Source organism: Manis javanica, chromosome 10 (assembly GCF_040802235.1).
Source record: "Manis javanica isolate MJ-LG chromosome 10, MJ_LKY, whole genome shotgun sequence".
Lineage (NCBI taxonomy): Eukaryota > Metazoa > Chordata > Mammalia > Pholidota > Manidae > Manis > Manis javanica.
In genome coordinates, this window is record NC_133165.1 from 110,289,665 (window position 1) to 110,317,229 (window position 27,565).

At 55.1% G+C, this 27,565-nt stretch overlaps 1 protein-coding gene and 1 long non-coding RNA gene across 3 annotated transcripts; both read right to left on the reverse strand.

Moving 5' to 3' along the window:
* Positions 1-41: 41 nt before the first annotated feature.
* On the reverse strand, positions 42-18,338 carry SUN2 (Sad1 and UNC84 domain containing 2). Of its 2 annotated transcripts, none has more exons than XM_037006949.2 (18): positions 17,434-18,338; positions 14,781-14,931; positions 13,786-13,976; positions 13,267-13,404; positions 12,529-12,624; positions 12,034-12,127; positions 11,039-11,109; positions 9,192-9,319; positions 7,266-7,520; positions 6,723-6,800; positions 6,217-6,260; positions 5,534-5,699; positions 4,949-5,170; positions 4,561-4,642; positions 4,036-4,151; positions 3,723-3,890; positions 3,277-3,369; positions 42-1,703 (listed from the first exon to the last, which is right to left on the reverse strand). In XM_037006949.2, exons 2-18 carry the CDS (start codon positions 14,894-14,896, stop codon positions 1,590-1,592), a joined length of 2,172 nt encoding a protein of 723 aa, XP_036862844.2. In that variant the 5' UTR covers positions 14,897-14,931; positions 17,434-18,338; the 3' UTR covers positions 42-1,589. The 2 variants fall into 2 exon arrangements, with proteins under 2 accessions (XP_036862844.2, XP_036862842.2); XM_037006947.2 differs by having other exon boundaries at positions 4,561-4,645; positions 17,434-18,169.
* Positions 18,339-25,366: 7,028 nt separating this feature from the next.
* Positions 25,367-26,883, reverse strand: LOC140843647 (uncharacterized). The gene is made up of 2 exons (XR_012121606.1): positions 26,520-26,883; positions 25,367-26,174 (listed from the first exon to the last, which is right to left on the reverse strand). It is a non-coding gene; the product is annotated as an uncharacterized lncRNA (long non-coding RNA).
* Positions 26,884-27,565: the final 682 nt, after the last annotated feature.

A 27,565-nucleotide genomic window follows, 5' to 3' on the forward strand; every position in this document is an offset into this window, starting at 1 on the left:
TTCCTCATGCAGTGGCCAGATAAAAGCCATAACTCCATTAATCCTGGGCATAATTTATTTTTTGCATAGGCATAAATTAGAATTGAGATTAAAAAATTAAGAACGAATAGTGCAGCATTTGTGACAGGAGAACTGAAAACAAAACCTGGTGGCCTGGGGGCAGGGGCTGTGCAGCGGCCAGTGCTAGAGGACCAGGCGGCCCATGGCCTCACCTTCACTACAGCTCCTGCCCCTGGGGGCCCATCTGGGGCCCAGCCCTGTTCCTCAAGGCACCTGCCCGTCCTGCAACCCCTCCCAACCCATCCCTGTAGGCCAGAACTGACCATAAGGCTGGAACCAGTGACAGCCAGGTTACAAGGAACCAAAATCACACAGTGCCCCACAGAACGGGGCCAGGAATCAAGCCCGTAGCTTTTCAGTTAAAATCAGACCTTGAGAAATATATACATAATACAACAGCGCCTGCTGGATCCAAAAGCCCCTGCCTCAGACCCCTTCCCTACCCAGCCGTACACCGACTGTGCCTCCCGCCATAGAAAATGAGCCAGAAAGGAAATAGATCTGAGCAAGAGCTGAGAGTCCAAAGGGGTGGCTGAGGATTAGAGCCCCTTACATTGGGATGGAGGGTAGGGCGGGGCCCACAGTGCAAAGCTCCTCCCACCATAACACCCTGAACGGCACCATCCTCAACCAGAGCACCTCAAGGGCCTAGGGGTCCCCTGCTCCCCATATTTCTGACCAAAGATGGCTTATGGCCTCCAAGGATGGGTCTGGGCTCCCTGCTCCGTGGGGGAATGTGGCACAGGCAGGCCCTAGCAGGAATGGGGAGCAGAGTGGGCCTCCCAGCAGCAGGAGAGAAAATACTATCCCCCGGCAGAGGGGCACAGGGCTGGCCGCTAGGCACCTCAGAGCAACACAGACAGGAGCCAGACCCTCAAGGGCGTAAGAAGCCTCATGGCCGACTTCAACCCAGGACAAATACAGTGCATGAAGGCCAGATTCCCCTAGATTGGTGGCACTAGCCTTCTGGGAAAACCCAGCTGCCCTCTACCAGGAGCCTCCTGCCTAGCCTCAGTCCCAACCTGCATCGAGAACACCCTCTTCCCAGAGGACTGCACTTCCTTGTCTGGGGAGGAGGCAACTCACCTGCCCCAGGCCCTAGTCCATCCCACCTGCAGCTTTGGCACAGCTCCTTGGGTGCTAGCCTCTCCACCATAGGTCAGTGGCCATCAGGTCTCAACCACCTTTGCTGGAAGATGTTCACTTGTCACCTCCCTCCCTGCTTCTCAATCCCCCATGATATGCTACATATATACACCCTCCCAGGAAGGAGCAGTAGATGCCCAGTGCCTGGCACGAAAAGACGAAAATGAAAGGAGATGCTGGTGCCAGCTGCCCACTCAAGCCGTCCACAAAAAAGCCCTGCATGTTCTTTCTCATCTCGATTGGGCAGGGTTCTTGCTCCTGTAAGCCAGTGTGTTGATCAAGCATGTGGGGGACGTGGCAGAGGTGCTGTGCTCCAACTCCCAGAGAAGGGGGCATGTGCTGAAAGGAGTTGGCCTCCTGGCTGGCAGCAGTGCAGAGAAGGCCTAGTGGGCAGGCTCCCCGTGCACCCGGAAGCGGTAGATGCAGGTGTACTCGGGGTGGCCCCAGTTAGTCAGGATCCTTAGCTCCACCACCTGGTATGTAGCCATTTTAGGGTCCTGGGTAGAGAAGGAAGGGATTAAGAGTGCCAGAGCTCTCAGATCTCAGGGGAGGAATGTGTCCACAGGCCAGGTGCCCCCCTCCCCTAGGCCTCTGCAGAGAACTGGACTTCAAAGCTCCTGTCTTCAGACCCTGAAGCAGAGTTTATAGCTGATGGGCCAAGGAGCCCCGGGACTTCAGAGGGTCCTACAGGGGCCACTGACCCACTGCCACATAAATAAGGCCTCACAGCCAAGCACCAGCACGATTCTTCCCAACCTGACCTCATAAGAGCTCTTTTATCATTATAGCCAATGGTCAAAACTACCTTCACGGAGGGTTTGATAAATGCAGTGGACGAGAATTCCTTTACTATGAATTAAGAAGAATTTCTTCTGTTATTTCTCAAGTTCCCATCAGGCCTGTTTTCCATGCTCACAAAGCCACAATTGTTGAGCCAGCTTTTGGAGCAAAGCTCCCCTGGTTCGATGCCACCAACACAGTGCTCCCCAGCTCTCCCTCTCTCCCTCTGCCCTTCTCCACAGCCTCATCCTGGTCCACTACCCTCTCCTAAAGGCTCAGTCTGCACACATCCCCGAGGAGTCCCAACCACTGCCATGGCTCATTACGGCCCCAGAGCTGACAGTTCCGCCTGTCTCCTCACAGGCACCCACAGCTCTACTGGACTGTCCCACGGGTGCCTCAGACTTGGTGACCAAACACACGCCCACCTCTGTGTTAGCCCTCCTGGGCACCTGGGAGCCGTCCTCACTTCCACCTTCCCTGCTGTCCAACCCGATGCTCAGGGGCACCCCCAGCTGGGTAGCCCACGGCCTCTCCATCCTCACCCCCAGGCTACTCTCTGGCCTGCTTCCCTGCAAGCACTTCCCGCCTAGCCCTGCCTCCGGGCTTGACCGCTTAGATTCACAGCTTACATGCAGTCCCAGATTTGACTGCAACCCACGTTACATTGTCACTTGCCAGCCTGAAACACTGCAATGGCCACCCCTCCCACGCCAGTCCTGAGGGCTGAAACTTCTTAGGCTTTGTAGGCAGGCCTGCCTCTCTCCGGCCTTTCTTCCCGCCACTGTCCTCCACCTCACACCCCCAATCGCACTCAGTTTCTCACACTGGTTGTATTCTGATCCCTCACCCCTGGCGTGGCTCTCAGGAGTTCATCTGGGCTGTTTGTTAGAACACAGTCTCCTGGGTCCCGTCAACCCTAAGGAATCAGTCCCCCAGAGTGGAGGCTGAGACTGCATTTCTAAGAGGCTATGAGACCGGTGCCCACTCCCTCTGGCCCAGCCAGGCTGTACTGCCTGAGGCCCACCTGGGCCACACTCAGACACCTGACTTCCAGGCAGCCTTCCCAAGCCTTCATACCCAGGGGGCCTCACGCTGGTGTCTGCTTGGTGCCTCTCCCACACCACCTAGACAGCTGTCTGCCCCATACCTTGAGCTGTAGGAAGGCAGGGGCTGCAGTTTCTAGCTCTGAACCCCCAGTGCCAGGTACCGGGTAAGTGCTCAGAAAATGTCAGCTGAATGGATGGGAAGGGAGTATGTCACCTCTGCTAGCGTAAGTGAATCCTGTACCTGAAAATAAAAGGTCTGAATAGGCTCCCCATCCTGGTCATAGGTGAACTGGCCAAGAAGCATCCCCTCCTGCTGCAGGTCTTCATCGAGCCCCTGCAAAGAGAAGGAGGGTGGAAGGAAGACCTGCTCCCGGACTCACACCTGGCCCGGGGGGAGAACAGCCTTCCTCCCCGTTCCCGCACTGGCCCCTTCCACCCTGGCGGCCGGGCCCCAGCCTGTGTCACTGCAGGGGACCTGAGCACGGGACACGGGTGCTGTGGCGTTTGGGATGAGTCACCTTCCTCTACAGCCTAGGATAACGGACTGAAGTGCCATTTCCCACTTGCGCACCATCTCTCCCAAATCTTCCCCCCTGCCCCCAGCCAAAAAATGATCCCCACTTCATCCTCAGTAGTGATTCACAGAGTTCTACAGCCCCTCCAAACCCACCCAGGTATGATACTCACAAAGACAGCAAAGTCCTTGGGGGCGCTGGAAATGGTGCTGTTGGGCGACAAGGACTTTGGCACATGCTCTAAGGTGACAGCTGTGGGGCGGATGCGGGCAGAAAGGCGGACAACAGCAAAGCCCTGGGGCCCCTGGAAGGCCCAGCAGTTGCCTGGGTGAACGTCTGGCTGGAGAAGAAAAGTCAGCGCAGGGTTGATTTAAGACAGCTCACCCTGAGTGCAGCTCTCCCCAGCTGACACTGGACAGTCACCCAGCCAGTAGATGACTCCGCAGGCTCAGGGCCCATGCTCATGGCCTTTACTGGGTGCCTACCTGGAGAATGACTCGGGGTGACTGGGAGTGGTACCAAAGGGGGATGCCAAAGAGGCTGAGGAGGGCCGTCTTGGTCTCGTAGGTCTCGGAACATCGGGTACTGATAACACTGGCCCCTGGGATGGGAAAGAAAAACAGTGTGGGCACCAGAGGCCGCCAGCAGGAGAGGGAGACCCAGACAAACAGCACACTTGCCAGCCAAGGGAGCCCAAGGAGGGACTGCTATGGCCGGTGTCCTGAGGATGGAGGGCAGGTGCCCCAGGCCCAACCTGGACATCTAAGCCAGCACGGAGCTGCTGTAAACATCAGCCTCTCCCCGCAGGGATGGGGCTCTAATCATCCTGACTTCAGGCTGCTGCTGCTTCCCTGGCCTTCGTTGTGAGTTCTAGGTTGGGAGACTGCTGCTGCTTTCCAGCCCTGCTTGCCTAGCCCCGCAGCCTCCCTGGCATATGCCGGGAGGGTGGGGGGGGGCCAGCCGGGGTGGGAGACGAGTACACAGCCCAGGGAGGAGGACGGCACACACACCTCCGGACTCCAGAGCATAGTCCACCATCCCGACGCGGTCCTCACTGTAGCGCTTCAGGGCCTGCTTTACAATGCGGTGCACCTGCTAAAAGAGAGGCACCCAGAGCAGCTGTGACAGGAAGCAGGGCGGTCCACCCCCATCCCCAATGCCAGGGACCAGGGACCCATGAACTGATCTGTCTTTTGTGTGCACCATGCTGGTGTCCAGACAGACACACATGCCACTTCCCAGGTGTACCCCACCCTCCCACACAAGCCCCAAAGCAAACATCACCTCCCCCATGTCATTTAGGTCATGGAACATTACAGGGAGCTGGCAGTGTGGGACTGTGCAGGTCTGTGGCTCCCCAGGAGGAGAGCAGTGGGTGGGGGAAAGCACGGTCCTCACCTCCTCTGTCACCCCAATCACACCTTCCTTCTGCAGTGTCAGCTCCAGGCTGGCTGCAGCCTCCCTCGCTGACTTGCCCTGCATCTCTGCCACGTGGGCGAGGATCTTGCCCTCCAGCTCCTGCAGCTGGGCTTGCATCTCCTCTCTCTGAAGGAGTCCGCTGCGGGTTCCCCCACCTCGGAGAAGGAACTGACTGGCCCAGGTGGGGAACTGAGACTCCACCTAGGGACAGAAAAAAAGCCTCACTCAGGGCTCACAGGGTCTGCCAGAGCTGTGATGGCGGGCCCGGCCAGGGTGGGGTGGCGCCTGGCTTCGGTGGGGGGGATAGGGAAGGAAGGCGGGCCTGCAAGCGGAGGGCCAGCACGTGCCTGCTCAGGCTGCCCAGAGGGAAGGGCTATGAACAACCTTCCATGTCATTAATAAAACAGGTAGAACCCCCCTCAAAGAAAGCTAACATCTGTGCCAAGTCCAGAGCAGGGACCTGTGGGACTAACAGGCCGCAGGGGCAACAGGCTCCTTGCCATGCAGATTCCCAGAACAGATGGTGTCAGTGTTCAGCAGGGGACCTGGATGGTTCCAACTCACGTCGTCCCTCACGGCCTGAACCTGCTGCGGCAGCAGGCCCACTTGGTCTGCCACGGAGCTCTGCTTCAGGCTCAGGGCTGCCAGCTCCTGCCGCAGGCCTGCCAGCTGCCCCTCCAGCCGCCCCAGCTCCTTCATGGAGTTCTCCCGGAAGGACTCCTGGGTCATCCTACGCCCAGAGAGAGAAGAGTAAGCCTTGGATCTCTGCTGAGGGGTAAGGCCATGCTGAGGAAAACAAGATGATCCCCTGTCGGCTCCTGATACAGGCATGGGCCCATTTCCCACAGGGGACACAGGGCCTGTGAACCAGCTTGCCTGCCCCAAGGACCTGATGCCTACCCTGTTCCCTTCCCAAGCCTATGTTCATATTCACTCGCCTCAGCCTCTCTCATCCACCACAGGCGCCTGGGGCGTGGGGAGGCAGCCTGCACGAGGCTGTACAGAAAAGATGGTGTGTCTGTGAATAAACCCACAAATCCCAGTTCTCTGGCAGTGCCCACCCCCCACCTCCAGCTTCCACTGTATTTCAAGGACAGACTCTAAGCAGGTGGTCCTGGGCTAGGTTTCAGCCCAACTCTACTCAGAACACAGTCAGAACTCTGCTCCTAGACTGCTTCCTAGTCGTGCCAGGGGCTGGGGAGGTCGGGGGAAAGAACAGGCCTAGTCCAAATGGCAGCGCCCCTTACCTTTGCCACTCGGACTTCAGCTGGTGGAGTTGAGCCTCAGACTCCTGTAATCAGGGGGAAGAGACAAACACAAGAATGTCCGGCTCAGAGCAGTCAGTCTCCCAGGCAGGATCTGTCCCTCTCGGCTTGTTGGGTTACGTCGGGGTCTCCCAATTACTCCAGCAAACATCAAATTGGCCTCTTGGTCGCGGTCCTTCAAGAGTCCCACCCTGTACCCGACACACTTAGGCATTCATACATTCACTCATTCATTCAGCATGTTCCACCCAGCACGACAGGCCCCTTCAAACTAGCACTTCCTGTCCTCGGGGACGCTCCCAGTGGAGCCCTGCAAAGCACTCCCGCCCAGGTGGGTGCAGTTCCAGCAGAAGTCCCTGGACCGTACCCCAGCCCTATTCTGTGCCTAGGCAGGCCCGTCAGCAGGGAAGGTGGCTCTTGGCCCAAGAACAGATGATGAACTGGATGAGGACCCACTGCAGTCCCCAAGTGCCCCCGAGCCCACGGACCTGGGAAGCCAGGACAATCTTCTTGAACAGGTCTTCTGCGTCTTGTTGATGTTCTGCCCTCAGGGTGACCAGTTCTTCCTGTCCAGCATAGGAGAGAGATGAGGATTTTACTGCTCAGAGGGCCCCTTGCAATCAGTCAGTCAGATATAATTGGAATTCGAACCAGGCTTGTTTGACGGCCAAGTTCAGCTCCCGGCTTTTCTGCTACAGTGCTTCTCAGAAACAGGCAAGACTCCCCTTGATCTTTACTGCACACCTACGTGGTGTCGGGCATTGTGCCAGGCCCTCTACAATCTCATGTTCTCGCTGCCAGGACTGGGGCACGAGGGCAAACGGGAGAATTTCCATTTTAAAGAGGAGGAAACTAAGGCCCAGAGAAGGTGAGTGACTGCCAAGCGGCAGAGCTGCCTGACACCAAGTGACACACTGCCATCCCCCTCATGTCAGGGTGGTCAGCGCCTCGGCCCCTCTACCCCACATGCCTGCTGTGTCGCCCACACAACACTCAGCTCCCATCCGGACACCCCAGCTCCGCTCCCCCACCTGGATCCGAGCAGCGGTGTCCTTGCGGAAGTCCTCCCTCAGAGCGGCCTCACGCCGGCTCACCAGTCCCTCCAGGAGTGCCAGGGTGTCCTCGTGGCTCAGGCTGCCGCCACCTCTCTCACCAGCGGCCCCTTGCCGTAGCTCCAAGCGTTCCAGCCGCATGGCCTCCTTCTGCCAGGTGGAGGAAAATTCAGCAGCAAGAGCTTCCAGGCGCCGCTCCACAGCGTGGACTCGGGACAGAATGCGCTGCTCAGCCTGGCAGGGTGGGGAGGGGAAAGCCACAGAGATGAGGGACCCATGACCACAGTGCTTTGTGAAAAGAAAAGGGCAGACACGCCCAGTGTGATACGCTGGCTCTGAGGCTCTCAGCACCGTCTCCGCCGAGCAGGCAGGTAGGACAGCAGCAGGGAGCAGGATGCGGTGGCTGTGGTGACCGTGAAGGCCGGGGTGCCACGATAAAGGGGATGATGGGCGGGACTGTCCCGGAGGACGTGTGCCAGTGGATGGTGTGAGAGGGGCAGAGCACCCCCACAGAGGGTCCGAATGGAGGGACAGTCAGAGAAGAGCCTGGAAGGAGCCACAGGACACTGCACAGGGCCAGGTGACTGCTGGGCCGAGTGTGTCCCTCCTTCCCTCTCCTACACGCGCCTGCGGGGGGAGGCTCAGCTGCTAACTCAACAGCTCCGGCTCCTTCCAGAGATAACCGCGGCTAAAAGGCTAGTAATTTGAAAAGGCTTTCTTTTTCTTCTTTCATTGGATGCCCCACAGAGAAGACAGAACAAAGTCATTTGGGCTGGAGGGTGGCATGGGGTAGCATGCCATGAATTTTGAGAACGTTGTTGGCTTAACAACCAAAATCTTTGCCAAGAGAAATTATGAAACACTGTCAACTGTCAAAGGGCAGGGCCTACTGAGTGCAGAGGTTGCTTCTGATTTTTAAAAATTCCATTTTAAAAATAGGCAGCATACTTGCTTGACTCAAAAAGCAAAAAGTCATGCTCCTAACCTGTGCTCCCCTTCACCCAGCGCCCTCAACCCCGCCCCAAAACCAGGCAACTATTTTATTAGTGTCTTTATGGAAAAATAAAGATACATTCATTCTTTACTTCCCCCTTACAGAAAAGATGGTCCTAAAAACTGTATTTAGCATCTTCAGTGATTAAAAAAGGGCAAAAATAGTAATATCAGAATATGTCATTATTTTAGAAAACAATAAGGTCATGGTCAGTAAAGTAATATCCCCCAAAATAATTGGTTAAAATGATACCAAATTAAGTTCAAATAACCTAGTTAGGGGATAAAGAGCTCTAAGTTCGCATCGCTGACCCCAGTACTTGCAGCACACACATTCTGGTTATTTGTGCAAGCCCAGGCTAGCCTGCTGATCGATGCAAGCAGATCTAGACCAGCCAACTACAGACTGGCAAGGGGCCCACATGGTGAGGGGGCCCCACTGAGATCAGCACGTCCTTGCTTAAACCAGAAAAACCACCCCGAGGACCCACACTCATGAGCTAATCAAATGCTTACAGTTTTAAAGCACCGATTTTAGGGGTGATTTATTTGTGTTAATAGGTAACTGACCAGGGTGTTACTGTACATGTAGGAGGTGCTTAGTAAGTATTTGTGAAATTATATTAAAAAGGAACAAAGTAGACAAGATGATTTATCCAATTCCTTTTCCTTCTGTTTTCTATGCTTAAGGTGGCAATTAGCTTTGGGACACTTTTGAGTCATAGTGAAGCACAAGTAACCTGGCTCCCAACAATACCTGCACCCCAAACAGTAGAGAAAGGGGTGTCCCAGGAGACAAGGCAGGGTACCAGCGAGGACAGCACCTCTTCTCAGCTTCATATGTAAAGTGCAAAGACAGGGCAATCCACCCCAACACAGGCTGAGAGAGGGCCTGGAGCCCAGGGTACTCACCTGGAGATGTGGGGACGAGTCTCTGGACTCCCACACTTCACGCTGTCTGCTGCCCCCTGTCGCTGCCCACCAGGAAACCATAGCAGGGTGGAAGGTCTGCAGCCCATAAGGGTAGAAAAACCAAGCGCCTGTACAGAGTGGAGAGGGTGGTTACCTGGGCCAGTCGCCATAAGCAAGAAGAACACAGTGGGGAAGATGGCACCCTAACCAACACCAGTTACCAGCCGGGCTCAGAGTTGCTGCCAGAGGCTATATGACGGATGGAAGGTCCCGTGATTCTGAGGCAGCAACCTCCACCTGACAGTATGTATACTCCCACTTCCCCGAGGAATCCTCATCTTTCTGTAGAAGTTGGAGAAAATGGCTCTAATAAGCTAGGGATGACCCAGGGGTAGAACCCAGAGGCCCTGATGGTGATTCACAGCCTAGACGTACATCAGAATCACAGAGGGAGCTTTTAAAACACCCAGCGTCTGGCCCTGCTCTCCAGAGAGTGAATTCACTGGGCTGGGAAAGCTCTACATAAGTAAATTTTAAAAGCTCCCCAGGTGACTATAATGGGCTGCCATGGCAGAGAGTCCTGAAACAGAGTATACCCACTGAGAGAAGCTGCTTGCAGCCCCAGGGCACAGCACAAGGCTGCAGGACATGGTCGGAGTGAGGGCGTCTGAAAAAGCCGTGCTGGCTGAGGGGTCTCCATCCTGGTGAGACACCCGACTTGCCACTTAGCTGTCGGCAGTGAGAAGCACGTGACCTCTGGGCTTTAGGTCAGACCCTCTGGGCACACTGTCACTTCCTACACCTGCAGCAGGTCACTCCACTCCTCAGCCCTTCAGACACTCCACAAGCATCTCCTTACCAGGCCGTCCTCACAGCTCCGCCCAGCCAAGGTGATGGTGAAACTCAAACTGAGCATGTGGAACTTTTTTCCTCAACAAAATGCTAGGATTATAAGGATCATTCTTATTTTAAGGGCAACGCCCAGTTTCCACTGGATATGAACAAGCTGTTCTTGTAACAGGAAATGAGAAGGAAATCAACTCTTGGGAAAATGTTTTACATTAGTATTAACGAAATACGAGTAAATGATAAACCTATAAAACAAAACCCTCCCAAAAAATAAAGGATGGTCTTTAATTATAAATTACCACAATCATTAAAATTGAACCTGGGAGCCATGGAGGCAACTCACATGGAACCGTCAAAAGTTGAACACAACAAATATATCAACAATGATTGCTGTTGTGTGAAAGGTGTGAAGTCCAATTATGGAGATTGGAAGCATGTAAAGGACCTTTTTTTACTTACTTCTCTTTACTACTTTATCTTTGTTGTTTTGATCTTGAAGATAGCTGAAGACTGAACCTGACTTTGTAACAGTAATTCACTCACCCAGACTACATCCTGACTTGGAAATGGAAGGCAAATGACTGCTAGTGCCGCTGTGTCAGCGTCCCACTCCACCCCAGTACTTCTGCAGCAGAGCATATTCTGGCCCAGGTGGCTCCAAGGAAGCTCTAGACAAACCAGGAGGTCCAGAGCAGCTACCCAACCAAGGACAGACCAGTGGATGGGGCATCTCCCCTCCCACCCACTGGACACCCCAAGAACGTCACAGCATCAGTCAGTAGAGGACCCAGGAGAGCCAGAGAGCAGTGGCCTAGGGCTCAGGTCTCGCCGGGCCCCACCCGTTCTGGGTCCCTCCCTTTCTCATAGGCCACCACCATCCCTGTTTTTCACGCTTCTGCGCAGCTTCCACCCACACTCGGCCCCGCCCTCTGGCTCACCAGTCCCCTAGTGGCGAGGCACGCTCACCCCACGCCTCCCCTGCAAGCGGGCGAGCTCACCGTAGGTCAGGCCCGTCAGGAGCAGCAGCAGCAGGAGGAACCACAGGAACGTCCGCAGGGACGAAAAGCGCCTGGCATACGGGAGGGAGACGGAGCGGTGGTGTCAGGAGGGGCTAGGGTCTCCCCACCCCCCAGGGGCTTTCCTGAGTGCTGAACCCAGGTTGAGGGGGGGGATGCCCTTAAGTGTCTCATGTTGCCACTCAAAGCTCTTTACCTGCAGGTTTTGGAATGGGGAGAATTCTAACTCTGTGAATTTTGTTTGTATTATTAAAAAGAAATGGTGGGGCCTTTGAAAAACCTAAAATTTTCACATATAGAGGTCCTCCAAACAAGCAAATACAGAAAAAATACAGAACTCCTAAAATAAACTATTTTGAAAAGGAACCTTTCCTTGGTGACACAAATCTGTCCTGCCCCTTCTTCTCAGCACAGCTGGCCACCCACCCCAGCCAGGATTACAGCCAGGGGGTCCCTCACTGCCTGGCTCAGTCTCCTTTCCTCTGCCAAGCGGCCAGTTCCCAACTCTGCTGGGCCAGAGAATTGGGGGACAAACCCACAGCAGCCCCAGGCTGCGCCCCTTCCTAGCTTCTGAACATGCAGCAGAAATCACCAGGGGTCTAGATCGCCACAGGGCTGAGAGGGAAGCTGAACTTTCTGGAAATGCCACTTGTTGGCTAGAGCCAAGGGCCTGGCCAGCAGGAGTAAGCAGGCCTGTCTGAGACTCAGAAGTGGCTGGATGGGCTGGCATTTGGCAGGAAGTGTCCAAGAGTCAAGAACCTATGTTGCAGAATACTCCTCAATTCAGGGAGTAACACCTGACTCGGTCCCACCCCGTCAGCAGAGAGGGGCTGGGGGAGCCCACTCCACACTCACTAGTAAAAGCTGCAGGTAAACTGGGAAAAACCTGCAGAGAAATGACCAGGCTGGAGGCTTTATGGGTCCCTTCTGTCCCTGGGTTTTCTGAGGCACTCTCATCCGGTGGGAGTCTCACTCACCTGGTTAAAACGAAGACATCAAGGAGGGAGGCGGCTGTTGTCAGGCGGTACCAGGTGGTGCCAACCCACCAGTACAGGAGTCCAAAGAGCCGGCCTAGGAGAGGGACCATTAGACCTAAGTGTCACCTGGCGCTGGCGACCTGTGGGTTGTGGTTTCACAGCACCACTCCCCCCGGGGTCCTCTGCACCCCCCCCACCCCCTGCCCCCACTGACTTGCCAGGGCACCTCTGTCCTGGCCTCCAGCTACTCATTCCTCTAATCCCACCTGCCCACCCTACCATAGCCCTCTGTTCTGCCCTATACCTGCTCCTGCCCTTCCAAGCAAGGGTGTTGTTCCCATGGCTCTTGGCTCCTAGAGATTATTCTAGAACAAGCTTTCCTTGCTAGTCATGCGGTGTCTCTGTATGGGCTGGATGCTTAACTGCATAGAGAGGGCTGAGAAGTGACTCCCATGGCAAATGAGAATAACCATGCACAGAATAGCCAGCACCCACCTGGAGAGGTGACCACCATCCACAAGAAAGAGCCTGCCCGAGAAAAAGCGTTGCTTAACCGTGAACCTGGACTCCTCTGGTCTGTCTCTGAGTATCCTGCAGGAACAGGCAAGAAACCAGCTCAGTCTGTCTGCACTTCTAAGAGCCCTGGGGTATGGAGACTGCCTGCGACCTATTATCTTCTCAGCCCTTCAGACTGTGAGCTGAGACCGTGCACCACTCCCTCGCACTCCCAGAGCATCACACGGGCATAGCACCTAGGAGGCCAGGAAATGTCTGCTGAAGGAAGAACACGGTAGATTCTGTCATTTTATTTCCCTTAAGCTTCTCGTCTGCCTCCCTCTCCGCCCCAGCAACCTCTCAAACCACCATCCAGAACTAGACTAAGGGATGGAGCACCTCCCATGTGTGTAGCCCCACATTAAAATGTTTGCTGGATAAATATGAGAGATGCCCTGTCAAAAAAAAAAAAATGTTTGCTGGAAATGAGTCGAACAAGGTGGAGTTGACCACAGGCTGCCTACAGACTGGTGGCAGCGGGGTCACAGCCAGTGTGTTGAGGGCCATCCCAGGTCTGGATTCGGGATATCATGGTGGCATGAGGGGACACTCAGCCAGTGTGCAGAGGCACCCACTGGACACTGCACTCTGTCAAGCTGTCGGGGCAACTTCCCCTCACCTCCCCAGCAGCCCAAACCTGGGCAGCTCCCGAGACTGGCAAGGGAGGGCATTGCCTACCCACATAGTCATCCTCGGAAGAGTAGCCAGAGGAAGACCCGAGGAAGTCCTCAGAGATCTTGCTCTCCGGGAGCCCGTTGATCTTGCCACTCTCTCTGCCACCTGTGCCTCTCGACCTCCTCACCCGAAAGTCCTCACCTGGGGAGGGAAGAAGCGGGGTCTCCTGGGGCAGAGATGCTCCCAGGAGGGGATTCCCGAGGGTCTCATGGGGACACCCTGAGGAGCATCTTCGTGCACAGGGGGTGTCGGCCCTTCCTCGCCAAGCTCTCTAGGTCCACGGGAGGGTGAGCGGGTTGGCCACTCTGTCTCCTGGGTTTGGAGCTGCTGTGTGGCTACTGTCGCGTCTAAAGGGGCCTGGGAGTTCAGACACTCGGCTGCTCTTCCAAGGGTTTCAGAGCCCCTCCTCTGGCCCAGCAGTGGTTAGGACCCCAGGGGCCTGGACGGAGGGTGCGGGGCAGATTTTCAACCTTAAGTTTCTTAAGGAAGCAAAGCCCCAGGAGAAAGGTTTGGGACACTCACTCCAGTAGGGGTCACTTTGCAGCTGGTCGTCGAGGATGGCGCTCCTGGCGAGGGAGGCGGCCCGGGGGCTGCCAAAGTAGGACTCCCTGACCACTGACTCGCTGTAGTAGGAGGTGTGCGTGTCGGCAGAGGGGCCCAACTGAGGCACTGGGGAGAGGCGCTTCGTGTTGCTGGATTTCCTCTTCAAGGTCCTGTGGGGGGTTGGCCAGGAAGGGAGAAGCCGGCACAGGCAGGTGAGCCCAGCCAGGAAGCTGAAAGCCGCTGCTCTGCCACCTAGCTGAGGAGGGCGGCCCTGCTGCCAGGCAACTAACAGTTCCCACCTATAGGCTGCGGGGCGCAGGCTCACTCTGCTCGCATTAGCTCTAAACCTCACAGGCAGCTAGGGGAGAAGAGCAGGCTAGTGACGGAGCCGGGATTCAAATCTAGCTAACTTTGAAGCCAAATATTTTTCTCATGCTTCTTAACCAATTAGTAATTTCCACAACCCACTGGAAACGCAGACAAACCCGACCTGGTCACCTAGAGCAAGCCAAGGCCTCGGGGGCTGTTATCTGGGCCTGGTGTGTGCAAGGGAGGGGGCAGGATGAGGGCCCCCCCCCGCTTGAGCTTGTTCCTCTTCTCAGCTTCTTCGCTGGCCCTGCGGAGGCCCTACAGAGGGTGCAACGCCTAGGTATGGGTCTGGGGAGGATGGCTGGTCGGGCATGCCCGTCCATAGCAAAAAGGGCTCCTGTGAGCCCAGCTGGCAGTTTCGGGGCAGCTGGCCTGGCTTATTCTTGAAGTTGCCTCTCCCCACTTCCTGTTCTCAGAACATGGGGGCAGCAGCCTGGCTTATGACAGGGGAAGAAGAAACAGGAAACAGGGCAGGGTCCCGGATCCTCAAAGGTGTGAATGTCCCCCTGACCGGATATGGGCATCTGATCTCTGCCCACAGATATGGCAACAGGAAGGGGCTGCACCGTGAACTGCTCGAGCCCTCTGCTCTGAGATTCCCCTACCTGAGAGGGCTGTCTTTGAACAGGGTGCCCTGGCTGCCCGTCACCGAGCTCCCACCACTGCTGCTGTCGTCGTCAGCCTGGGAGTAGCGGGTGAGGCGCTGGCTTCGGCGAGACATGATGAGGCGGGATGGGGGCCCTTCCCCTCAAGAGCCTTGGGAGAGAAGCGCCACGTGAGGCATGGGGTGCTCTCAGCCCCCGCCTGAGGGAAGGAGCAGCTCCACTGCCCAGTGACCTGACACCCTGTGGGCAAGACTGGGCAATCAGAGGCACCTCCCACCCACCCTGAATCCATGCCCTGCTCAGCCTTGCTTAGTACCTCTTGCATGGTGCCTCCGACAGGTTTTTCTGATTTTCAGTTCACCTCACACTGAGCTCCACCAGAACCAGAACGAGGCCTCTGTAGCCTTTGACTGGGAGCTGAGCACGTGGGTCACGATAGGCAACACTGAACGAATGCCTTTGATCTCTGCTGCCCTGCAGACCCTGCAGTGCAGCCATCCCTAGAGCTGTATCTGCTCTTATTCTAGCTCTTTCCCTCAGATGGAACCTGCTGTCCTTTCCCCATAGCTCTACTCATTGATTCAGGGCTCCAAACTCTGACTCCAGAAAACCTTCCCCTGGTGAACCCCACCTACATCCTGATGGTGTTTGTATGCTGTGTCCCCTCAATTATTGGGCTGCAATATCAGCACATCCTGATATGATTTCAATGGTGATGATAAAATACTTCATTCAGTGCCTCCTAAGTGCCTGGTTCCTTACATACTCACTTCTGATCCTTAAGAGCACCATTACTCCCATCATACAAGGGAGGAACCTGGAACACTGAGATAATCAGTGACTTGCTCATGGCCACACAGCCTGTAAGTGACAGAGGCACGGTTTGACCTCAGAACTGACAGGTGGCAGGGCCTGGGTCTTTCCACTCTACCATAAAGTTCTCAAGTAGTTTCAGGAATGAGTTGTGTGTCCCCAGCTAAAGTTTTTTATAGCCTCAAATATGCTCAGAACAATCTGTAGACAGTTGTTACCAACTCATATCTGTTAACAAACAAACAGAACAGGGAGGTGGAACAGCAGTACTGGATTAGTCAGTCCCTGCTGGACCCATGTGAGGCCGGAAATCAAGGCTCTGGAATCAATAAAAAGGACTCAAAGGAGGCCAATGTAGAAAGACCTAGAAAAAGGTGGTGTAGACTCTAACACATCCCAACTCAGACTGTGAAAACCAGAAAGTCTGGTTAGTCCAGTTGGCTCATTCTAGAAAGTCCTCTTCTGAAAAGCAGCCTCATGTCTTGGTCTTATTGGTATCCTCCCAGGTAGGATGCCCACCTGGCATGCCTCCCTGGTTTTAGCTAGTGATGGTAAAGACACCAACTGGTAGTAGCCAAGCAGGAAGCTGGCCTGAGTCCTTGTCTATATTCCAGTCCTTATAAGGTAATGCCACCCCCACAACTGCCCTCCCACCTGAAAGCACCAGAGGCCCACACAGGCGCCTCTTGGGAACCCTGGGCCCTGCTGAAGTGGATGAAGCCTTGCCCTAGGGCAGAAAGAAGCACCGTGTTTATACAGTACTCAAGCAGCTGCTGGCAAGAATATAAATACTCAGATGGAGGTGAAGGTGTGTGTGTGTGGTGGTGTGGAGTGGGGGGCCTGAAAACTGTCAACAGTCAGCGCTGGCTTCTGTCCTCTCAGAGGTGCCACACAGTCTTTTCTGGAGCATTCACCACATGAAAAAGGTCAAGGCCCCATCCTCCAAAGCAAGAGGTAAGCCGCCAGGAGCTCAAATCTTTTACACATCAGAATACCTCCCCCCGACACACACACACTATCAGTTAAGAAACCCCCAAATAAAACCTCCCTCCCTACTTTTGAGCTGAACTCAGTCCTTTCCCAACTCTACTCTTCCCAGCCCCTTCATCACAAATTTACACGGCAGTTCCACCCGGCCTTACACTCAACCTCAGGCTACATTCCCTCCTGGGACCTGACGCTCCAGGTGCCAACTGCCTTCCGCCTTAACTTTACCTACAGGCTGAACCTGCCGGTTTGTTTGTTTTTTTTAACAACCACGCACACTCCCTGCCTCTCTGCTCAGTCACACTCCACCCCCTATTTGTTTCGTTTCTTTCTTTTTCTTTTTTAGAACTGAACAAAATGGGTCTTCCTCCTGTTCCCAGAGTTCTGACAGGCGGTGGCAGAGGCAGAGAACTGCCTGTCCCTGGAAACTGCCTGGCTGGCACGAAAACACAGGCACTGCCCTGGGCCGCTTTGGGGTAGCCCGGGATCGCTCCCCCCTCCGGGGAAGGTTCTGCGGGGGAAGTCCCGCCCGGAGAGGTCCGCCCTCCGGGCTGACCAGTGAGGTGGCCACCCGAGCGCGGGGGCCTGGCGGCGGCGATGAGTCACGGCGGCCGGCCTGGCACCGCGCTGGCCCTTCCCGACCGGCCCAGGGGCGTGCGCCGGGCGGGGCTGGAGCCTGGCCCGGCTTGGCCCGGAGAGGAAGCACCAGGCCTGGGCAGCTCAGCTCTGGTCCGAGCGGCCCATGACCCCAGGATCAGGCCGGGCCAGGAGCCCGCGGGGAGGGGCACGAGGTAGGCGCGCTACCTTCGCGCCCCGCGCGTCCGCCCGCCGGAGGCCCACGTTTGTCTGTTACCTGCTGCTGCCGCTGTTCGGTGCGGCGCTGGGGGCTTCGGAGGACCGCCGCGCCCCCCTCCCGCGTCTGACTCCCGCGAGCGACACTCTGCGCGAGGCCGGGGAGCGGCGGCGCAGGACAAGAGCCGGCGCGGCGGACAATGAGGCCCGAGCAGAACGCTGCTGCGCGAGTGGGGCCGGGCGGCGCGCGCGTGGCCGAGTGTGTTATGTGTGCGCCTGCCAGTCAACGCTGACAGGCCGCAGCCCATTGGCCAGACTCCGCTCGCGTCACCGCCCACTGCCACCACCTATTGGGCGATTTGAACACAAAGGCCCCGGCTCTCCCCGCCCGCTGCGTGGGGCCCGGGGACCGGCGCACCCAGCCAGGAGTCCGCTCGTGGGAGGCGCGGACGCAGGGCGACGCCTGGCAGCGGGGACTTGGCCGGCATGGCTCCAAACATCTGAGCCTGCTCTGAGCACTGCTTCGGGGCGTCACTCCACCCACGGCCTCCGAGAAGGTCCTAGAAAGTGGGGAACAGGGGAAGTATTAGACCCCCGCCTAAAGCCCAGCTGGACGGGTAGCACCGTAGTTCTAGCCCTTAGTGGAGTTTCCACGAACCATTATTGAAGGCTTGCTAAATGCCCAGCACATGCCTAATTGTCCTCTTAGCCAGGCATTTCAACACCCATTGTACAAAAGGAAACAGGTTCGTAGGGGTTTTAAGTGATTTGCTTAAAGTTACACAGCTAGAAAGAGGTAAAATTGAGTTTAGAAGAGTCTCACCACATCCAAGCCCATGATCGTTCCGTTTTAGGGTTGGGATGCCAGCTTGTGGCTGGGAGGCTCTGCTGCTCCTCAGTCTGCCCCCGGAACCCCCGAGTTTCATGGCAGAAGCTTTTCCTAGTTTTAAGGAGGGAGCTAGCCACAGTTGATGCTGAGAAGGCAGGGCTGGCTATCTATTCCTCTGCCTTAACATTGAGCGTGGAATGAGCGCTTGACAGGGAATGAATAAAATGCCACCTGACTGCAGGGGTCCTGTGCCCTGGCTTACCACTGGCCAGCTTACAGATGCCACAAATGCACAGCCTGGGAGGAGTCACTTCCTGTGCAAGCGTTTCTAAGAGAAGATGAAACTATGTGGTTATTTCACTTTTAAAGTGCTAATAGGAAGAGACAGGAAATGACAAAATCAGACAGCACAGGAAGGTGCTGGAGGGAGGGGACTGAGGCCGTGCACAGCCCTTGTGTTGACTCTTGCCAAAAATGAACCTCCTCCCTGGGCCTGCACTGCCCCACCTGGAAAAGAGGAACCTCACCTGCACTCTTGAAGACAAGGGTGCTGGCCAGCATTGCTTCTGGGGTTAGACTGTGAGCAATCTGAGGACAAGGGCTGGCTCTCCAGGACCCAGCACAGGGCGTGGCCAGTGTCTGCTTAATGTGGACAAGTAAAATAAGAACTCAAATTAGATTTAGGGTTAGTGTCCAGGTAAGGGAGGGGCCCCCTCTCCATACCTTCTCACCAGGTGCTTAACTCCCCTGGGCAATTCCAGTGGCCTCTCCATACCCTATCACCTGTGTTGCAGAGCCTGCCTGCCTCCTCCCTGAGGAGGTGCTGGTTTGTGCAGGCCGAGATGGTGTGCCTTCCGCTGGTCTGCAGGCTGGCTGGAGGCAGGCCCCTCTTAAACTGCAGTGCCTCTGTAGGCTGGTAGTAGGCAGTTAACGGGCCCCAAAGATATTAGGTCCTCTGAAAATTACTGCAGGAGGGAAGTCTTGGCAGATGCGATTAAATGAAGGATTTTGAGATGGGGAAATCATCCTGGATTATCTTGGTGGGCCCTAAATGTAATCACAAGTGTGCTTGTAAGAGAGGCAGAGGAGAAGAGGAGAGAGCAATGTGACCATGCAGGCAGAGACTGGAGTGGTGTGGCCGTAAGACACAGAAGGCTGGCAGCCACCGGAAGCTGGAAGATGCAAGGAACGGTCCCTGGGAGCCTCCAGAGGGTGCTCTGCCCTGCGGACACCTTGCTTTCAATTCAGTGATTTTGATTTTGGACTTTTGGCCTTTTGAACTGTGAGAGAATAAATTTCTGCTGCTTTAAGTCACCAAATGTGTGGTACTTTGTTACAGCAGGCACAGGAAAGTAATAAGGGCCCCTAGGAAATTCTTGTCCTTATTCAAGGCTTCTGTGATTGTGCCAAGCCCCTCTCTCCCTCCTACTGTCCTCACTGACACCACCCGTGAGACCTGTGAGTTCACATGTGGATCTGTCTCCCCGTCTCTCTTGCTGCTCGCCACATTGCCATCTGGTCACCTAGCCACTCTCTGTCCTTCTAACCTCTTCTCTTTCCATACAGCCACCATTCATTCAGCTAGTCTTCCCCCAGCTCCTGTCTTCTCTTTCTTTCTCTCCTGCATCGGCAGTGGTAGGGCAGGAGGTGGACGGCTTTGCCCCAGCGGGAACAGCGTCTTGGTGGTGGCCGTGCAGCCGCTGGAGTGGGGCTGCCTGGGAGCTTGCTTCGTTGCCAGGCACTTTTGCCTTGGTGGCCCTCTCCTTCAAAAAAATTTTTAATTATATTTTATATCCACACTGGTAGAAAGAGGACCATAATCTAGGCTTGATTCTTTAGTAAATGTTCATTATTGTTACACTTAATTTTTCTCTCAATTTTAAAAGGAACTAAAATGAAAACATTTCTGTGGGCCCCGGGTGCCACGCCTGCTCTGCTCAGTGGAGAAGTTGGCCCTGTGCTGGAGATGCAGCTCCGCGAGGGAAACCAAAATCGGGACCACAGCCAGCCTTCCTCTGGCATCTGGAGCAGCCGTAGGAAGTCCCGAGCCTGGGCAGGCCGTGGTCAGTCTGCAGCCCTGGTTCTCGGCCAGCTGCACCTCTTGCTTGTTCTGTGATCCTAGACAAGCTACTTCACCTCTCTGAGCCACTTCCCTCATTTGTAAAATGTGAATAATCACTGTCCTGTCTATCACACTTTGTGACCTTGGACAAATAAATGAGGCTCTCTGCCCTGTTTCTTGGTGTATGTGGTCAAGTAAGGAGAGGAACTGCTCCAATACTGAGGGTTTCTGCCTCCTGTGGTCTTTGGGAGGAGAGGGGAGATGGTTGGGCTGCTTGCCTATCCTAGACTCAATAGTCGAGTCGGGTAGCTTCTCTGTGCTTCCAGACCAAAGCTTCCCCATCACACCCTGCGTGGTGGTGGAATGAGCTATATACCCGTCTGCCTCCCCCATGACTCTGACACTCGTGCCAGGGACGGCTCTGCAGTATGTGCTCAGCCGAATGCATGAATGAGGGCAAAGCCTCCAGCTGCCTCCCTTCAGCCAAGGCAGCCTCCACCTCCTCCTCTTTGCAGTCAGCATAGGCAGGCATCGGTCAGCAGCCAGGGTGTCTGGCGTCAGTCATTTACCCCTCACAGGAGGTTGTGGGTGGGGAGCTATGACTTTACTGTTGGGCTTCCTGGCTGCAGGAACACGTTTGGCAGCTTTCAGGGGTGGTAACCTCAGAGGATCTTTGTGTCTCCCCACCCCCCAGGGGCTGTTTCTTTGCCTCCTTGTGGATCTGTGGCTCCCTATTCCACCCCACCCAGTCTGGCAGCAGAGTTCCATACTTACAGGATCTTTTATCCCAAGTGCTCAGAGCTCCATCACCAGGGACAAGCGCTGTTAAGCCTGTTTTACGGAAGGGGAACCCCAATCTAAGATGGGAAAGGCTGCTAAGATCCAGGTTACTAAACAGGCCAGCGGGAAAATGGGTCCCTGGCTGAGATGGACATTCCCAGCCAGGCTCTTATAAGCCTTAGTCATCTCTGCCCCTCATGCCTATTACAGTGTCTGGCTCCTAATAAATGCTCAATAAATATACATCAACTAACTGCCTGACTGGGGTTCCCAGTCTTCAAACACCTTGCTCCCTAGCATGACCTCAGAAGCCAGCCACCCCAAAGGCCCTGTGGGCCCCACTTACCCTGCCCAGAGTTCAGCCCTCCTCACCCTCACCCCAGGGCCCCTTCCACCCCTGCACCTTTGCTCAGGCTGGGCCCTGGCCTGGAATGTCTTTTCCCTGTTTTTCCACCTGATGAAATTCTACTCATTTTTCAAGGATTGACTCAAATATCACTTCTCCCACAAAGGTTTGCTTCCACGGCTCCCGCACCATGTCCCCATGCTCTGTGCATCTGCCTGTCTGTGCACTACTCACACTGTGTTCCGGAACAGAAGCAGCAGTCACCCACAGTATGCAGGGCTATCGTGAGGATTAGACGGGCTTTTCCCTGTCCCGCTCGCGCAGCATCTGGCTGCATGGAGGAATGGCCTGCCTGGGCTGTCTGGTCAGCAGGAAGGTCAGGGGCAGTGCTGGGGCTCTGGGGCCACTCCGTCAGAACTCATGGGCTGGCAGGGAGGGACCTGCTCAATATGCATGGGAGGTTGTCCCTGCTGGAAATGCAGCCTCTTCACACACCCACCAGCTGCATCCCTCTCATGGGGACATGGCTGGGCCAGTGGTCTGAAGTGCAGGCCTGACTCAGCCACTCCCGGCGGACAATTTGGGTAAGATATATATATATTTGGGGGTAAAACCCTACTTCAGTATTCACTTTCATTCCCCATGGGCAGCTAGAAACTCTTCCTTAATAAAAAAAATCCCAGACACACTTTGAAGTCCTAGAGTAAACCAGCAACAGATGGAAATGAGCCCCCTGAGGGGGCGCTGTAGAGCCAGCATCCTTGGGAAAGCTGCACGCCCGGCAGGGTCAGGAGGAGCCTGCCTAAAAATAAATGACAAAAAATGGGTTAGTTATTAGTGTGTCTACTTCCCAGGGGCTTAGCACAGTGCCTGGCACAGGGTTAAGTGCTCAGTGTTACCTACTTATTTACATGCATTTCTTTCTTTCCCAATACCTACTGCATGCCTGCTCTGACAGTAAGACATGCCGTGCTGGAAAAGGCCTTTTGAGTGAGCAGATGACCACACAGTGGGGTCCCAGGAGGGACACAGGGTCCCCCAGGGCCAGGGCCTCAGTATGACTCTTGTGGGTTCTTCCCTCCATAAAATTATTAATTCAATTTTACAACTGTGTTACTATGAAGACAAACATCATCCAGGCTGGATTATATCCACTTTTTTGCCTTCTGATTGAAAAAATAATTTAAAAACGTCTGTGGGTCCTAACAGTGTTATGGGCTCTGGCTGTGCCTGGTGAGTGTACAGGTCTGGCTGCGACTCTCCTCACTCAGATTCGGGGAGTCAGGAAAGCTGCTGGAGACAGTGACCTGAAGGGCACGAAGAGTAGCCAAGAGACAAAGGGCACAAGAAAGTGCTGAGCAGAGAGGAGAGTAAGGGCGCCCTCAGATGGCGGGACATTGCCAGAACTACCAGGCACACTGGGTGGGGACAGCCTATCAGCTCCGTCCCACCAGCTGGCACCTCGAAGGGCTCCCAGTCCGTGCATCTGGGCATCATATCCAGTGTGGCCTGCAGACACCAGCCCAGGGTCTCCAGTGCTCAGATACCCACGTGCCATGGCTTGGGCTGTAGGGCATGGTGGTCAGGAGCAGGGGGGTCAAAAACATTGACTTCTGGATGCTGAAGTTGTCATGAAGGCAGGACCATCGAGGAATGGCCTAGGGCTGCTGCTTCACCACACTGGTCCAAGAGGACGCACCTCAAGCAGCTGGGGCATGTGCGTGCATGTGTGTACGACGGACAGCGGACTTGGGCTCCCGCTTGCAGTGCCGCAACCTCAGGCAAGCCTCAGCATGCTCATCTGCCACAGCGTGGGTTGAACGAGCCACCTCCAGGGCCTCGCCTCAGCGCTGCCCTCTGGCAATGGCTAGAACCTGTCCAGCTCCCAAGATGTGCCAGGAGGGTCACCTGACCTCACACCCGGTCCAGTGCCGGCACACAGGGCAGCTCGGTCGGGTGTGTGGGCTGAGCTGATGGATGTCTGTTCTCACCATCCCTCCTTCCTTCCCCAGGCTGGCTGCTCCGGCAGAGGGTCTTGCAGGTCATCATCTCTTTCTCCTTTTTGTCTGCCATGCTCCGGACGCTCCTGTTTCCTCCCTCACCTCCCATCCTCCCCCTACTTGTCTTCGGTCCCTCCACCCCCTCTGTACTTGCTGTAAGCTTTGCCCTTGGGGCCGAGGTGGCTGTGCTTATTTGTAATTCAGGCAATTCTCAGTCTTCTTCTTTCCAGCCTCTCCCTGGGCACCCACCCCACCCCCACCCCCACCCTCCCTCCCTAGACACAAACAATTCCCCTTGGGACCCCTCAGTGCGGTGCCACACCCTCCTCCCTGCCACAGTCCCTCTGCTCCCTTGAAGCCTCGCATGCTGTCCCCCAACGAGCCCAGTTCCAGAATTTTTGGATCCAGATTCTGGATTTTTGCAGCTTCCTAGCTGCCCCCTCCTGTCCTCTTCCTACAAGCCTCCACAGAACTTCCAAAGAATCTTCGTCAAGCACAAAGTCTTCTCCAGGACATTGTCACCTGCCTCCAGCTCACGTCCTATGTGTGGCTCCATGGTCACTCCTGTGATCACCCCTAGAAGTGCCCCCATGACATGCCCTCTACCTGACCCCCTGCCTCATGGCCTCCCCTCCCTACCTTACATGTCCCTTATAGAAAAGAACATAGCAGGCATGAGACAAGGCCTGCTTGCAAGGTTGGACCTTGGTTGGAAACTTTGATTTGGGTAAGGTTCCCACCATTTCCTAGTAAGAGTGGCTCCCTGGGCCTGAACTGGTTGTTTGGACAATGCAGTTTATGCTGAACACCTGCTTTCCTCCTGGGAGTCCGGATTTCAGTGCACACTAATCAGAGGGTGCTTAGGTGATCAGCCCCAGGAAAAACCTTGGGCCCTGAGTCTCAGAACGGCATCCCTGGTAGACAACACCTCTAGCGTGGTGTTACAACTTGTTGCTGAAGACTTTAAGCACACTCTGTGCCTCCCCGGGAGGGGCTTCCTGGGAGCTCACACCCGGTTTCCTCCAGACTTCGCCCAGGGCGCCTCTCCCCTTTGCTGGCTGTGCTCTGTAAGCTTTTGCCATAACAAGCACAGCCATGAGTACAACTCTACGCCAGGCCAAGTCTTCCTAGTGAATCACAGACCTTGGGAGTGATCTGGGGGACCCCCAGCACACTAACGCTTCCTCACATACTCTGTGGATGTTCTTGCCTGTGCTGCTGCTGCTGCTGCGGGAACTGCCTCCCCTCTGTCTGGTGGCGGTCTTCACCTGCAAGCAGGACACAGGCCACCTCCTCTGTGCCTCCCTCCTGAGGTCCATTTGTGACCCTCACATTGTGGGCAGTGCTTGACAGGACCGACTCCACAAGCCTGTGCTTCCCAAGGGCAAGGGGGCCCACCTGTTTGTGAAGCACGGCGAGACTGAGGGTCAGGCTGACGACAGCTGGCAGGGCATCTATTTAGTTCATGTCCTAGTAACACTTGGCTGGGCAGGGACTGGAGCCGCCCCTCCTATCATGCTCTGGAGCAGATGGCAAAGACTCAGAGCTAGGCCGCAGCGGGCAAGAACTCAAGAGAGCTTTGCCTGTTAGAAATGACTCACACTTCAGTCCTTGGGACTCGGGCCCACCCGGGGACAATCACTGCTGTCCCAACCATCAGAAGGGAGGCCGGGTCACCAAGGGCCATGAGCTCTGGATAGGGCCACCCTGGCCTCAGCCCCGATAGCTCCTGTGCAGGAGGGAACTAGAAGGGGACTGTTGCTTTCAGCCCACCCAGCCATGGCCTCAAACGGGGTCAGAGTGCGGGTTGGGGTGTCCCCGATGTAACTCAGTAACCCAGGAAGGAATGGTGAGTGCTTGTGTGGTAGGCAGCAGCGAGTTCCGGAACCCTAGAAGCTGCCTCTTACTGGCCGTCGGAACTTATCAAGCCACTTCCTTTCTCTGGGGACAAAAATGATTTATAGGATCACCGTGAGGTTAAATGAAATGAGCTTTATTACAAATGAAGTTTTCAAATAATGTGAGATATTATAATTGAGTTAGTGACTCTGTGCTACACACTGTAGGATAAAGAAGGGGTGGGACCAAGTATCCCCTGGCTGTTCCCCAGGTCTAAAACTCAGTGTCTGGGTCTGTTCACTTGCTCTTGTGTATTTTTCATTTCAGTATATTCTGCACCTCTAACTGGTTCATTTTTATAATTTCTATTCCTTTTCTGACGTCCTCATCAAGTTTATCCTCTTCTCTCTTCAAGCTGATGAGTAACTTCATGACTATTACTTTGAACTCTGTATTGGTTAGACTGCTTATCTTTGTTTTGTTTAGTTCTCTTTTTGGCTTGTCGCCCTGAGCACATTCCTCTGTCCCATTTTGTGTGACTCTGTGTTTGTTTCTATGTATTAGGTACCTGAGCTACCTCGCCAGTGACCTAATTATGCAGTAGGCGTCAGGTAGTGGTGCTCAGTACTGCGGCACCCCAGAGCCAGGACTCCCAGGGGCCCCCGTGTGGGCTCCTAGTGCGGCCGCGCCGGCTTGTTGCGGGGGCGCAGGCAGGGTGGGGGCGGCTGAGGGCTGCGTGCGGGCCGGGCTCTGTCTACTGCAGCGGCCTGGATGCGGAGCTCGCTCCCCCAAAGCCAGGGGTCGCTCTGGCGGACTGCCGGTCCTGGCTGGGGCTGGTCGCCGGGTGTGGCGGCCGGACTCGCTCTGAAGGAGTCCCTGCGGGGCTACGGGCAGGGGACCACTGGGCGCAGGGGCGCAGGCGCGGTAGCTGGAGCGTGAAAGCCAGCTGGGCCGAGGGAAGGAAGGAAAACGGCTCCCCATCCCCCTGCGCCCCAGCTCCTGCGGACCCAGCCCCCGCGTCCCTCCGGCACACAACCCAAAGTTATCAATCAATCTCCTTCCTGCGAGTCTCAGGCGCTTTTCAAGCTGCTGCTTCTGCGCGGTCTCCCGGCCCGGGCACAGCACGCCCGGGCGCTCCCACGGCCGGGACTCGGCCTCCCGCCCCGCTGATGTCCCAGCCAGCGTTACGGGGGCTGGTTTACGGGGCAGTCCCCCAGGGCCGGGCGCTGGGCTTTTCCCCTCTCCCATCCACGCGCTGGGGCGCCTACTGCCCGCAGCTCTGCCCCATTACCCTCTCCAGGAGGCCCTCTCGGCGTCCTTGGCTGTGGTCCTCTTCAGAACGACTGGTATTCCAGGTAGTTCCCGCCTGGGACCGCAAGGGGAGGAAGTCCTCGGTGCACAAGGACCCCACTTCGCCATCTTCCCAGAATCCCCAGCTGGGCTGGGTCTGTAGCTCCTGGACCCTTGCTGTGGTGGTTCCCGGATGTCCGCGGAGCACGGAGCGCCGCAGCGGACAAAACAGGACAAAAACAGCCCGGGTGGCTCCGTTTAGGGACAGAGGTGACTTTCTGTTGTAGAAAAGAACATCCTAAAGTAAAACTCCAGAGAAGAGTTATTAGAGTGGAGGAGGAAGAAGAAGGAGAAAAACAGTACCTTTAGATTGTGTTTGAAATAATCAGCAATTCAAGATAGACTATTATACAGTAAAAAAGCTGGCCTTGAACCTTCGGTAACCACAAAACTAAAGCCTACAATAAATACAAACACACATAAATAAATAAGTTTTAAAAAGTGAGAGGAATCCAATTACAACACTAATGAAAACCATCAAGAGAAGAATGTAAGAAAGGAAGAAAGGAACAGAGAAGATATATAAAAGACAGCCAAGAACAGTTAATAAAATGGCAATAACTACCCATCTATCAATCACCTTAAATGTAAATGGACTGAATGCACCAATCAAAAGATACCGAGTGGCAGAATGGATAAGGAAACAAGACCCATTGAAATGCTGTCTACAGGAGACTCATTTAAGACCCAAAGAAGTACACAGACTAAAAGTGAAGGGATAGAAAAAGATAGTCCATGCAACTAATAGAAAAAAGCAGGAGTAGCAGTACTTATATCAGACAAAACTGATTTCATCCCAAAACAGAGAGTAACAAGAGACAAACACATTACATAGTGATAAAAGGGTCAGTCCAACAAGAGGATATAACCTTTATAAATATCCATGCACCCAACATAGAAGCACCTAAATATGTAAAACAAATACTAGTAGAATTAAAGGAGGAAACAGATTATAACATATTCATGTTAGATTTGAACACACTACTC

Bases quoted from the DNA above. Each gene is read 5' to 3' on its own strand.
- SUN2 (XM_037006947.2), bottom strand. From the start codon at position 14,896: ATGTCTCGCCGAAGCCAGCGCCTCACCCGCTACTCCCAGGCTGACGAC. The intron at 4,646-4,948 runs GTGAGGACCGTG...CCTCTCTTTTAG, and splicing joins TGATTGGGGTGACAGAGGAG to CAGGTGCACCGCATTGTAAA. The intron at 3,370-3,722 runs GTGAGTATCATA...TTCTCTTTGCAG, and splicing joins CCAAGGACTTTGCTGTCTTT to GGGCTCGATGAAGACCTGCA.